The following is a 12,123-nucleotide window of genomic DNA, read 5'->3' as shown; positions in this document are numbered from 1 at the left end:
CTTTCCCTCTCCTTCCCTGGCTGTGAACACCCTTCACCCTATCCAGGGACTTTCTCTCTCCACGTGGCCAGGCCACCTAAGCAGTAACCTCAGTTCGGAACCTCGCCACTGTCCCCCTCAACGTCCCAAGGCCCATCTCTGCCATCCGCGTTCCTTCCTCTTCCTGGGCTACAATCTTGGTGTCCCCGGATTGGCTTCAAACAGTGGCATCAGGAACCCCTGGGGGAAGACCTCTCCTGGGGACCTCAAGCACCACGTGCGACCCTAACGCCCCAAATCTCCTCTCCCGCCTCTACTGGCCACCTGCGTTGGGAGAAAGGCCCTCCAGCGGTTAGGGCGTGATGCGCAAAGACCCCAAATGTCGGAAGGCCCACTACCAAGGATCACGAGGCCCCGGAGTCAAAGCCGGGGTCCCGCCGCCCCCTCGGACGCGGCCCCGGAGGAAGCGTAGGTGTGTGAGCCGGGGAAGGGAGCGAGCCGCGCCCTCGGGCCGGCGTGGGCAGGGCGCCTTGGCCCGCGTCGCTCTCCCGAGCCAGGGTTCTCAGGAGCGGGCCGCGCAAAAGACGTTAGCGGGAGGAGTTAGCGGCTGTTGGGAGAACGAGTTCAGGGGAACAGTCCCTTCCAGGGCCGGGCGGTGGCGGGTGGGCCGCCATCCTCCCTGCCAGGGCAGGGGCGCCGGCCAGAAGGGGCGCGTGGGCCGCGGGGACCTCCAGCCCCGGCACGCCCGGGCAGGGCCGCGCAGGAAGGACCGGGGGTGGCGGCTTGTTGGCCCTGCAGGGCCTTAACCCCCCGGGGTCGCGGCGTCGGTCTGGAGCTTGTCAGGTGAGGGGTCGCCATGGCGATGCGGTCCCGGGAGCGCAAGCCCGCTGCGGTTGGCATGGAAGCCTCCCCCAGCGAGGCCCGGGGGCGTCGCTGATTGGCCGATTCAACAGACGCGGGTGGGTTGAAAGTAATTAGTGCTGAGCGCAGCAGCCACCAGGGTCGGGAGCCGGCGCCCCCGCTGGAATCTATTAACACCTCTGTCCCCTCCCAGTCCCGCCCCGCCCCGCCCCCTCTGGCCGCCCGGTCTCTGGGTGCACTTGCTACTCATTCCAGACTTAGAGAAGCGGGGCCCCACTGTGGATTCCAAGCAGATTTAGGGGTCCAAGCAGGTTTTGGGGCCTTCTGTCTGGTGAGAGGAGGGTCACGGGGCAGCCCCCTGACTCTTGTCTTAGGAAGGGGACACGGTTTCCCACAGTCAGGTATCCTGCATTTTTTGGCTTGGGGTTAGGGGAGATGAGCTTCATGGACGGAAAAGCTAGGGGTCTTAAGTTTAAACTCCCAATTCATACAGGGCTTAGAATCCCGATTTGGAGGTTTGACAGGATCTGTCTTTCTTTCCAGCCCTCAACCAGGTCTTGGCTGAAAGCCCGGAGAGATTTAAACTTTGTTTTGGTTCAGAGCAGCGTTGATCTCTTGTGCCATGGCTCATGGCCCTTTCAGTCTTAATAACTGCTGGTTCAGGAACTTGGTGCTCCCCCACTTAGAGATCTCTTGCATCCTTGGAGCTCTGGGAAGGGAGGGTTTAGTAACTGGTTTGTTTTTCTTTTCCTGATAGCATCAGCTGCTTGTGGAGTCCTAAGCAATGCGTCGCAGCAGTTCTAAGAGTGCAGTCGTCCTGCCTCCAGTGACCCGAGGTCTCGATGCTTGTCAAATGCTCACCAGAGCCCAGCTCGGCCAGGATCCCTCACAAAGAACAGTGCTAGGGGTACTAACTGAGAATGGGCAGTACAGGAGAACCTGTGGGCAGGTAATTACTCAGAATGGCTCTCCTGTCATGGGAGGGTGTGAGGGGGACCTTACTACCTCTACACTTCCCTTCTCCATACTTCCACTACCTTCTTAGATACCTATTTCCATCCTTACTGTCAGCTGATGACTTTGCATCATATTTTTCTAAATATAGAAGCAACCAGAGAAGTCCCCTGCTCCCCTGTGCTATATACCCTGCAATTTCCATCCTGTTTTATGACTTAACGTGTCCTGACTCTTATGCAAGGTGAATCCCCAAAGTGTGCAGTATACCTCACATGCACTTGTCTCTTTAGGATATCTCTCCAATTTTTTCTCTCAATTTTTTTCTTCCCTATTGGTCATATCCATACACTTATAAATATGTAATTTTTTCCATCTTCAAAATCTTTCAACTAAGAGCTCGTTGCAGCTACCATCACATTTACGGTAGTGTTTCTTGAGGGTTTACATGCTGGCCCACTAGCATGTAAATAGTAAACAAGAAGTCTATTCTTCCTGTTATGAGCCCTAAAACCTTTGTCATCTTCGACAGTTCATCTTCTACTCCTAATCTATTAAGAAAATGTTACTGGGTCTACTTTTAAAAATGTCTAGATTCTCTTCCCTTTGGGTCCTTTTCTTTTACTACCCTGGTTCAAACCCCCAGTGTGTCTGATGTGGAATTTGCAAGTTTAATAACTGATTATCTTACTGTGATTTTTCTCTCTATTCTTGTACCTGCCCCAAAATGACCCTTTTAAAACATAATCAGATCACATCACTCCTCTGCACAAAATCTTTCCATGGCTCCTCTGTCTCCATGAAAGCTAATCCTTGAATAGCCCATGGCAAGGCCTCCTGGAGCCTTTTTAAGTTCCTGATCTTATGTACTACCGATTGTGTGCTTTACAGTTGCTCTTTTTTTCCTAATACTACCATAAAGACATAAGACATATTATTATCTTATGTCTATTATTTCATATTTCATATTAGACATAAGACATATATTTAACTTGCTAAATGGAAAGGAAAACTATGGTACTACATACTAACTTGGAATTGGCCTCAATATTAAGCACTAAAACTAATTATAAGTAAAATGTTAATACAGTAGGTATGGCTAGCATTTGCAGAATGGTACTACAGTGCATAAAGCTTGCCCACCTGCCCTGGTTCAGCTAACTTTCACACCATCCCACACAACTTATCTCAAGATGCAACAGTGTTCGCTGCACTATGCTTGTTCACTGTGGTGGTGCCACAAGAGTTCCCATTGTTCATGTTATCAGAATAAGGAAAAAGAAGTGATTTGTAGACTTTCCTCCAAGAGTAATTGCATTGTGTTGCACAGAAAGATTGTACAGTTTGTAAGGGCTCTTAGTATAAGTTAGCCAAATCATCATGTTTCTGAATAACTGACTACAGAATGTGAACTTTATTGTGGTCTGCAACTAAAAGTTAACTATTTAAGGAGGGTGTCTATAGGAACTCAGTACCTGTGTGTCAAGAGATAGGCTGAATACTTGGAAAATCTTGCAATGCTATAAGTCTAAAGGTCAACTTGCAAATTTCCTCCCACATGTGGTACTTATTTCATTTTGGAGGTTTGATAAAGCTTTTCTTCTTTCTGTAATCATGAGTTCCTCCAAATGTAAAGAAAACAACAAATAGACAAAGATAAAAGCCATACTTTTGAAGATTTATTCTCTAGAATTAGATGGCCAACATAGACATCTCTATTTAGAATTAAATCTTACCTTCCCAAGCTGTTGATTTGAGTTACGTGGGTTCACATTACTAGATGACTTTTGTGGGTGTCCTCTAGTAAGAGATGTAAATTTTTTTTTAGGAGATCGCAGCAATCAGGTGTTTTGCTGGATCAGAAAATGTTTTCCCTCCGGTTGGAAAGAAAGTGCTCTCTGATTGTGGGGTCCTCGAGCCAGCCAAGCATGGATTTGATATCTATATGGATGATCCTGAGCAGGGGGACAGAGAAAGCTGCCCAGGGAGAGAGGGGATGGCATTTGATGATGTGTATGAAGTAGATACCAGTACACTCAAGTCAAACCTTCACTTCCTGCTAGATTTCAACACAGGTAATATGACTGATGGTGCCCTGTATTCATAGCCATCTGCCGTGTTTCAGTAGCAAGGAACCAGGAAGAGAAAAGTATAAAGTGATGACTATTTTCACAGTGACCTATGGAGGGTGAGTGACTGTAATGAGTGGCTATATTAAGTAGCTTATCTGACGATGTTGAACCTCTACAGTTTCCCCTATGCTGGTAGATTCATCTGCCCATTCCCAGCCTGAAGAAGCATCAGAGTTTGGCACAGATGTGATAAATGTGACTGAATATGCTGAAGAAATTCATCAATACCTTAGAGAAGCTGAAGTGAGTTTTCCCCAACTTCTACTTTAATCCCCAGGACCCTAAGCTCTTAATATTAAGTTACAAGTTTTTGGCCATAATGGCATTATTATGCATCTAAACATAAGAAATCTATGGAAAATAATACAAGTTGAGCATCCTTAATCTCACAATCCTAAATCTGAACTGCTCCAAAATTTGGAATGTTTTAAGAATTGATAAGATGACACACAACGGAAAATTCCATATTATGAAATTTTGTTTCATGCACAAAAATATTAAGAGTATTATATAAAATTATATAATATGCACAAGACTTACATGAAATATAGATGGATTTAGTATTTAAGCTTGGGTCACATCCCCAAGATAACTCATTATATATATGCAGACATCTCTGAATTGAAATAAGATCTGAAATGCTTCTGGTCCCAAGCATTTTAGATAAGAGAACTTGACCTGTAGTTGTGATGGTGAGTAATAATTACATGGATGATTTCTGTATGACTTAAGCACAAATTGCCATTTTCTTTCTCCCTGAAATTGTTACGTCATTACATGACAGAACCAGAATTTCATACTTTCCTCCTTATCATGATAAAGATTTATTTGTCTCTGAATCAGTATTTTCCTAACCTTCACTATTTTCCTCATCTTCACATATGAGATTTTTTTTTTTAAAGAAGCAGAAATATTGGGGAGTTATCTTTCTGCTGTTGAAAATATTTAAAGATCCAAACTCCTTTTCCCAAACAGGTAAGATACAGACCCAAAGCACACTACATGAGGAAACAGCCAGACATCACCGAGGGCATGCGTACGATTCTGGTGGACTGGCTGGTGGAGGTTGGAGAGGAATATAAACTTCGAGCAGAGACTCTATACCTGGCTGTCAACTTCCTGGACAGGTTTCTTTCCTGCATGTCTGTTCTGAGAGGGAAATTGCAGCTTGTTGGAACAGCAGCTATTCTTCTGGCTTCGTAAGTGTTCTTTCAGGTTGAATCATGTGAAACTAACTCCTGTCAAAACACTCAACTTTTTTCTCCATTTATTGAAGAAGTGTAGTGCTTAATAATTAAAACTATTCATATCTCTTTTGATAAAAGATCATAATCTTTGCAGGATTTACTGAGAAACTGACTCTTACCTATATGGTCATTCTTCAATTCAGATGTTCAAATTTTATGGCAACAAATTCCGTGTCATGACTATATCATGAGCTTCTGCTCAAATTCAGGATTTAATTTTGCCCTGTAGTCATTTGACTGTTCTCTAATACAAGTGGAAGTCCTATTTAAGGAGAGTTTGATTGTATAAAATCTGTCTTCATGATCTAGCAAATAACCCATAATAATAGTTTATTTGGTTACAGTGAATAAAGGATTTTAGCTGTTTCTTATTCCTATCAGAGATTCATAACAATACCTAATTATGTGGGAAAAGAGAGCTAGTTGTGGCTCAGCTGGCTTTAGGTGACCTGTTGCTGAATGGTAATTTCTTTTCTATTCTTCTAGCCTCAACTATTATAGTTATTAATGTGTAAGAACTTACCAATATTCCCATAAAGAGAATCAAAACAAAAGCAGAAGGAATGAAATGATAATAGAGAATTTATATCATCACCTTTCTCTTAGCTCTTCAGCATCATTTGCTAATTTCATAGAGATAGTTGAAACATGATCTTTTTAAAAATAAAAGGCCTGTGGAATTTTTCTACCATTGTGTTCATTATATTCTTTTCCACAGAATGATTTGAAGTCTATGCAATTAATAGGAATTCACATGTGGTGTCTGTCATTCAGAATCTTTCAGTGTTTCAGAGGCAAAAGCTAAAATTCTCATTTGGAAATGGTTTCCATTACTACTCCCAGTGGTACAACATCTCCTTAGGTACTCAGGTTCTTGCTCTGGAAACAAGATCCTAATGTCTTCATATACCTGTGCCATTCCGTGAGATTTAAGTTGAAAGAGAGGTGTAAAGTGGTCTGCAGGGCCCTAATGAAAGACATGGGAAGTAGATCCATGGGTTCCAAAACTTTACTCCTAAAAATTCTGTATCTTTCCCAGAAAATATGAAGAGATATATCCACCCGAAGTGGATGAATTTGTCTATATAACTGATGATACATACACAAAACGACAACTATTAAGAATGGAACACCTGCTCCTGAAAGTCCTAGCTTTTGATCTGACAGTACCAACCACCAACCAGTTTCTCCTTCAGTACTTAAGGCGGCAGGGAGTGTGTGTCAGAACAGAGAACCTGGCCAAGGTATGCCTAATGACTTCCAGGAACTTCCAGTGCCAAGGAGGGTAAAGAGCAGCCTTTCCCAATCATCCTTCAGTTGTTCCTTTCCAGGTTTCATCTTAGGCCTAGGAAACCTTTTTAGCAAGAAAATAAAGCTAATTTTAAGAACACCATATCTGGCTCTAAGAGATTACTGTTGTGACTACATTTAACAGCTACAGATTGTCTAATCACACAACTATTAAAGAAATTTAAGCTTGGAAACTGTTCCATTGTTGGATACAGATCACATGCAAGCAATATTTCTTAATTTGAGAATAAATTAAATGTAGTTCAATTTGGTTTTAATCTCATTCTAACCTCTTAAGTTATTTGGTCATTTGGCATTATGGAAGTTTAGTTGAAGGCATTTAAGTATTGGTTTGGTCAACTTGCTCTCCAATCACTATAATCTAGAAAAATATATATGTATGTGTATATATATATATATATATATATATATATATATATATGGAGTAATAAGGATGTCTACATAAATTTCCCAATATATTTCTTCTAATATGGTATGTGACCATTGGTATTTTTCTAGCCTAGGAACAGTATTCATTTGCCTGATAAATTAATAGCTTTAATATGGTCATATGTTTGCCTTTTGACTGAAGGCTCTGTTCCCATTCTAGGTGCCAGAGCAACACTATTTTATGTGACCAGCATAATCTTGCAGTACTAGTGGAAATAAAAAAAAGTAATCTATCACATATAATATTTGGGTAGGCCAAATACTATTGGCCTACTATTTTATTACAACACAAGTGTTATTTTGGCTAAGGACAGTCATGCAAATTATTAACCTCGTGAATAATTTTGATTATGTCTATGCTCTACCAGATATTAGTTGAACAGAGATAAGGTAGTTTATCACTTTAACATTTCTAGTTTTACTTTACGACTTTAATCAAATTTCACCTTGGTCAAAATTTTAACTCCAATGAGATTTTTCTGTCTTGTACTTAGTATGTAGCAGAACTGAGTCTACTTGAAGCTGACCCATTCTTGAAATATCTTCCTTCATTGATAGCTGCAGCAGCTTATTGCCTGGCAAACTATATTGTGAACAAGCACTTTTGGGTAAGGTTCTTTCCTCTTCTTTCTAGACTAAATTCACAACCAGTGCAAAATCTGTTCAGTAACTTTCAAGGGTTAGAATGGGCTTTCCTCTTATGGGGCAAGTTAGTTTCATAAGGAACTGGTTGTCTTGACAGCAGACCACAGCTTGCTGCTGAGTCTTACAGATTATCTGTCATGGCTTTGATTTAATGGTGTTATTCTGTGGGGAGCAAAGATGGCAGAAAGTCAAGGAGATATCATGGCAGGCTCATTCCACATAATCAGATCTGGGAACCCCAGTACCTACTGCTACACATGGAGGGCCCCTAAGATGTAGTCATTAATTACTTTAAGCAAAAGTTGTGGACCTTCCCCTCTATAAAAAACAAAAACAAAAACATCAGAAGTCAACTTGAGCCCAATAAGGATAGCCAGAAGACTAGGCTAGGCCTTCAAGAGAACAGGGCAGTGCAGTTAGTATTGTTTCTTGCCTGAAAAGGTGGCAAGATCAAAAACAGGATCCTAGTTTTCTTCTGAAAACTCACTGTGGTGTTAAAATAAGTGGGGAATCTACCTTTATTTTCTAGAATACTTATTTCTTATTCTGTATTTTGGTTAATAATCTTTTTATATTTTATATGAATTTTAAGAACCAATAAAGATCTCACTCATAAAGGAACAAAGAAAGTGATCTGTCCCCAAATTGAGAATTACAAATATACAATATGAGGAGACTTAGAAATTTGGAACACTGGCAGTTCTTGTTAATATTTCATATCTAAAGTCTCTGAGGGAGGTAGTTATAGATACTTCAGAGATGAATAAGGATAGTTACTAAAGAATTAATTCCCTTTACTTCACAATCATTTATCTTTAAACTTCTAATATCATATAAGGTTGTGTGAAGCAATTTTTTTTCTTTTGTCTTGATCAGCCAGAAACCCTTGCTGCATTTACAGGCTATTCACTAAGTGAAATTGTGCCTTGCCTGAGTGAGCTACATAAAGCGTACCTTGCTATACCCCGACGACCTCAGCAAGCAATTAGGGAGAAGTATAAGGCTTCAAAGTAAGTCAGGGTGTTTTCTTATCTTGGCTGTCTATTTGAAGGTTAACTGATTATTGTAGTATCAGAAATAGACTAAATTATATATCTGATGCTAGGTTGGAAAAGTAAGATTTCAGGTTTAATCAAGAAAACAAATTTGGAAAAGCCTAGATTTATAATTTGTCAGCTTCTAGTGCTTACACACAGCCAGCTTCTTTCCAATGTGTTAAAACTATTAGAGGGTTTTCTGTAGCCTTCTTGAGATTTTATAAGACTAACGTCCTTGGCTTGGGCTGACCTTGCTGTGGATCTCATTTCAGGTACCTGCACGTGTCCCTCATGGAACCACCTGCAATTCTTCCTCTGCAATCAGTGTCGGAACCGAAGCACTTCTGAGCTGAAGCACCAATCTGCAGACTTGTTCTTGATTTTCATTGGTTTATGCAGGCTGGGTCAACTAACTGGGTTAATATAGATGACTTTTCAAAATGTAGCTGTGTTAGATTCTCTTAGACTTTAGACTTTAGTAGCTTATAATATATTCTAGCAGTTTTAAAGAATAAACAACTTGTCTTATGACACCCCGTGTTAGGCTTATTTACTAGTCAGTATGACTGGCATACTCGCCTTGAATTTTAGTTGAGAGAATTGTGTCATCACTATTTGAAGCATTCTCCTGTTTGTTTTATAAATATGGCATGCTATTTGGATTAAGTGTTTTGAATCATCCAGGGATTTTCATGTTAGGTAAATGGCTTTTCCATTCTGTCTCATTCTGTTCTACAAAGCACCCTACAGATTGGCAAAGGAAGGAAGGCTTGCTTAGGCAGACTGGTAATGAGACAAGAGCAAGCACTGTGTATTCCATCTTCCCTCAACAAACTTAGTAAGACAGTGGGCTGAGGCATTTCATTCTAATTCAGAGATGTCGTGCTCATTTATAAAGGGATGCCATCGTGTCTATAGTCAGCTTGGATTTAGGTACTCATCAAGAATGTATTAAAATCTTAGAAGATGCTTTGGGAGGTAGAAAAAGCAAACTTTACCATAGAATGAGACTTGAGAATAATGTACCCAACTCCTTTAGTATGTTCCTTGGGAGGAGCTATCCATCCTAAGCTTTGCTATAACTTAATGTGTTAGTCAGCTATAGGTCACTGTGACCAAATGCATGAGAAAAACAACTTAAGAGAAGAAAGAATTATTTTAGCTCATGTTTTCAGTCTATCTTGGTAGGGAGGGTGTGGCAGAGTAGAGCAGCTCAAACCATGGCAACCAAGAAGCAGAGAGAATGCCTGCATATCTGGCTCCCTCCTTTTCTTCCTTTTATTCCATCTAGGCCTCCGGTCTATGGAATGGTGCTGCCTATATTCAGGGTGGTCTTTCCCCTTTAGTTAATCCTCTCTGGATATGTACCCACAGATACACCCAGAAGTGTGTCTAATCTCCTAGGCACCTCTTAATCTAATGAAACTGACAATCAGGATTAACCATATTGTTCATGATTCTATAATTCACTTAATTACACATTTCTACATGGCACTTTTCAACAGCACTTACGTAGGATACAAGATAGAAAAAATTGAAAGCAAAACAAAATTGTTTTTATTTTCTTTTAAAGATTGGAAGAAAAAAGATTCAATTTGTCTTTGAGTATAGGTAGTACTTACTGTATATTGAATATGAGCTTTGGATTTGTGCTGTTGCTGATACCCTGGGCCAGCAGGTCGGGTGGCACATGAGTCTTCTGGGCTGTGTGTGCTTCTGTCTCTGGGCCAGCTCCAGTGCTCCATCCAGATGGCTCTGTGGAGGCAAAAAGAATAGGAAATACATGTTTTACAGATTCTCTTTGTGGAAAAGATTTCTCTTTAATGGAAAAGATTAGGCTCAGGTATGTTTTTGGAAAAATGAAGAGTAGATAAAATTTGCTCCAAATTTTATATTTGCTTCAAGCACTAATGAAATTATTAATATAAAATATAGCCATATTTTACGTAATTTGTGAAGATTTTTTTTGTAGTATTGGGGACTGAACCCAGCACCTCATTCTTGTTAGGCAAGTGCTCTGCCACCTAAGCTATGCCCCACTCCTTTTGTTTTTAAGATAGTGTATTGCTAACTTTGCTGGGCTAGCCTCAAACTCACCATCCTTCTTGAATAGGTAGGATGACAAATGTATACCACCATGCTCAGATTGCAAAGACCTTATTAAAGTACCTACAAGCTTTTATTTTTAGCTATTAAATATTTTATTGACTTCAAGCCATTGTCAATTGTAAGGTACTCTGCCATTTCATTTTTCACTTATTTTCAAGAAAAGCCAGTTACGTTATGATGCAGCAACAATTTAAAGCAGTATTCTTACTTGTGAAATAGCAAAATCTGAAAAAAATTTCCTTGAAATGTAACCCCTGTTATATTCTCTCTCAGTGCGTTTGTCTAAGAAACAGCATTGCTAGAAAACAATTGTACACGGTTATAAATGATTTCCACAAAGACATAGAAGCCATTAGTGAATCTTACATGACTAAACGGAAAATAGTTTACCCAGTATGTGTTAGACGTTCTTAGCAAATAGTGGTCACCCTGTGGGAGAATTCTTATTTATTTATTTATTTATTTATTATTCATATGTGCATACAAGGCTTGGGTCATTTCTCCCCCCTACCCCCACTCCCTCCCTTACCACCCACCCCGCCCCCTCCCTCTCCCCCCCACCCCCTCAATACCCGGCAGAAACTATTTTGCCCTTATCTCTAATTTTGTTGAAGGGAGAGTATAAGCAATAATAGGAAGGAACAAGGGTTTTTGCTAGTTGAGATAAGGATAGCTATACAGGGAGTTGACTCACATTAATTTCCTGTGCATGTGTGTTACTTTCTAAATTAATTCTTCTTGATCTAACCTTTTCTCTAGTTCTTGAACAAGCTCTGTTTCTAACTTCCCCTTAGGTTATTTCACAATTTTGGTGGGGACTTATGAACTGGTTAACATCAAAAGAGACTGTTAAAAGGCAAACAAGTTAGCCCACTCTAGGGCCCTGATAATTCAATTTTCTTATCTAACATTCTTCAAGGCATGTGAATGTCATTCCCAGGACAGGACATGTATCTGTCACAGTTTTCACAATGAGAATTGGTGTTTTTTATACCTTACCATGTTAACTAGACATAGTTTTTTAAAAATTATTTTTGTGCTGGGTGGGGGTACATAGGAGTATTCCTGTTCCAGGAATTAGGGGAAGGGGGGATGAAGAGATCAGTGGAGTGGGTGAATTAAAGTATTTGATATATATCCTTGCACCTTCACCAACATTTGCTGCTGTTGGTGTTCTTGATGATAGTTATTCTAACAGGAGTGAGGTGGCATCTTAGTGTAGTTTTGATTTGCTTTATGGCCAGGGATGATGAGCATTGTTTCATGTATTTTTTAGCCATTTGGACTGCTGCCTTTGAAAAAGTTCTGTTTTGTTCAATTGACCATTTCTTTATTGGGTCATTGATTTTTTTGGGGAGTTTTGTTTTTTGAACTCCCTGTATGTTCTGGCTATCAGTCCCTTGTCTGATATTACAGCTA

The 12,123-nt window shown here is 40.5% G+C and overlaps 1 protein-coding gene across 4 annotated transcripts; it reads left to right on the top strand.

Moving 5' to 3' along the window:
- The first annotated feature begins 206 nt into the window (after positions 1 to 206).
- Ccna1 (cyclin A1) lies at positions 207 to 11,115 on the top strand. 4 transcript variants are annotated; one of them, XM_074043534.1, is made up of 9 exons: positions 207 to 451; positions 1,598 to 1,789; positions 3,623 to 3,869; positions 4,045 to 4,169; positions 4,902 to 5,125; positions 6,213 to 6,417; positions 7,408 to 7,521; positions 8,435 to 8,568; positions 8,868 to 11,113. In XM_074043534.1, the coding sequence occupies exons 2-9, from the start codon at positions 1,625 to 1,627 to the stop codon at positions 8,941 to 8,943; spliced, it is 1,290 nt and encodes a 429-aa protein (XP_073899635.1). In that variant the 5' UTR covers positions 207 to 451; positions 1,598 to 1,624; the 3' UTR covers positions 8,944 to 11,113. The 4 variants fall into 4 exon arrangements, with proteins under 4 accessions (XP_073899635.1, XP_073899634.1, XP_073899633.1 ...); XM_074043533.1 differs by lacking the exon at positions 207 to 451 and adding an exon at positions 533 to 822; XM_074043532.1 differs by lacking the exon at positions 207 to 451 and adding an exon at positions 1,103 to 1,241.
- The last annotated feature ends 1,008 nt before the right edge of the window (positions 11,116 to 12,123 follow it).

This window comes from Castor canadensis, chromosome 10, assembly GCF_047511655.1.
Source record: "Castor canadensis chromosome 10, mCasCan1.hap1v2, whole genome shotgun sequence".
In the NCBI taxonomy this organism is placed as follows: Eukaryota; Metazoa; Chordata; class Mammalia; order Rodentia; family Castoridae; genus Castor; species Castor canadensis.
The sequence above is the reverse complement of the archived record's forward strand: the minus strand, read 5'-3'. Positions and strand labels throughout refer to the sequence as shown.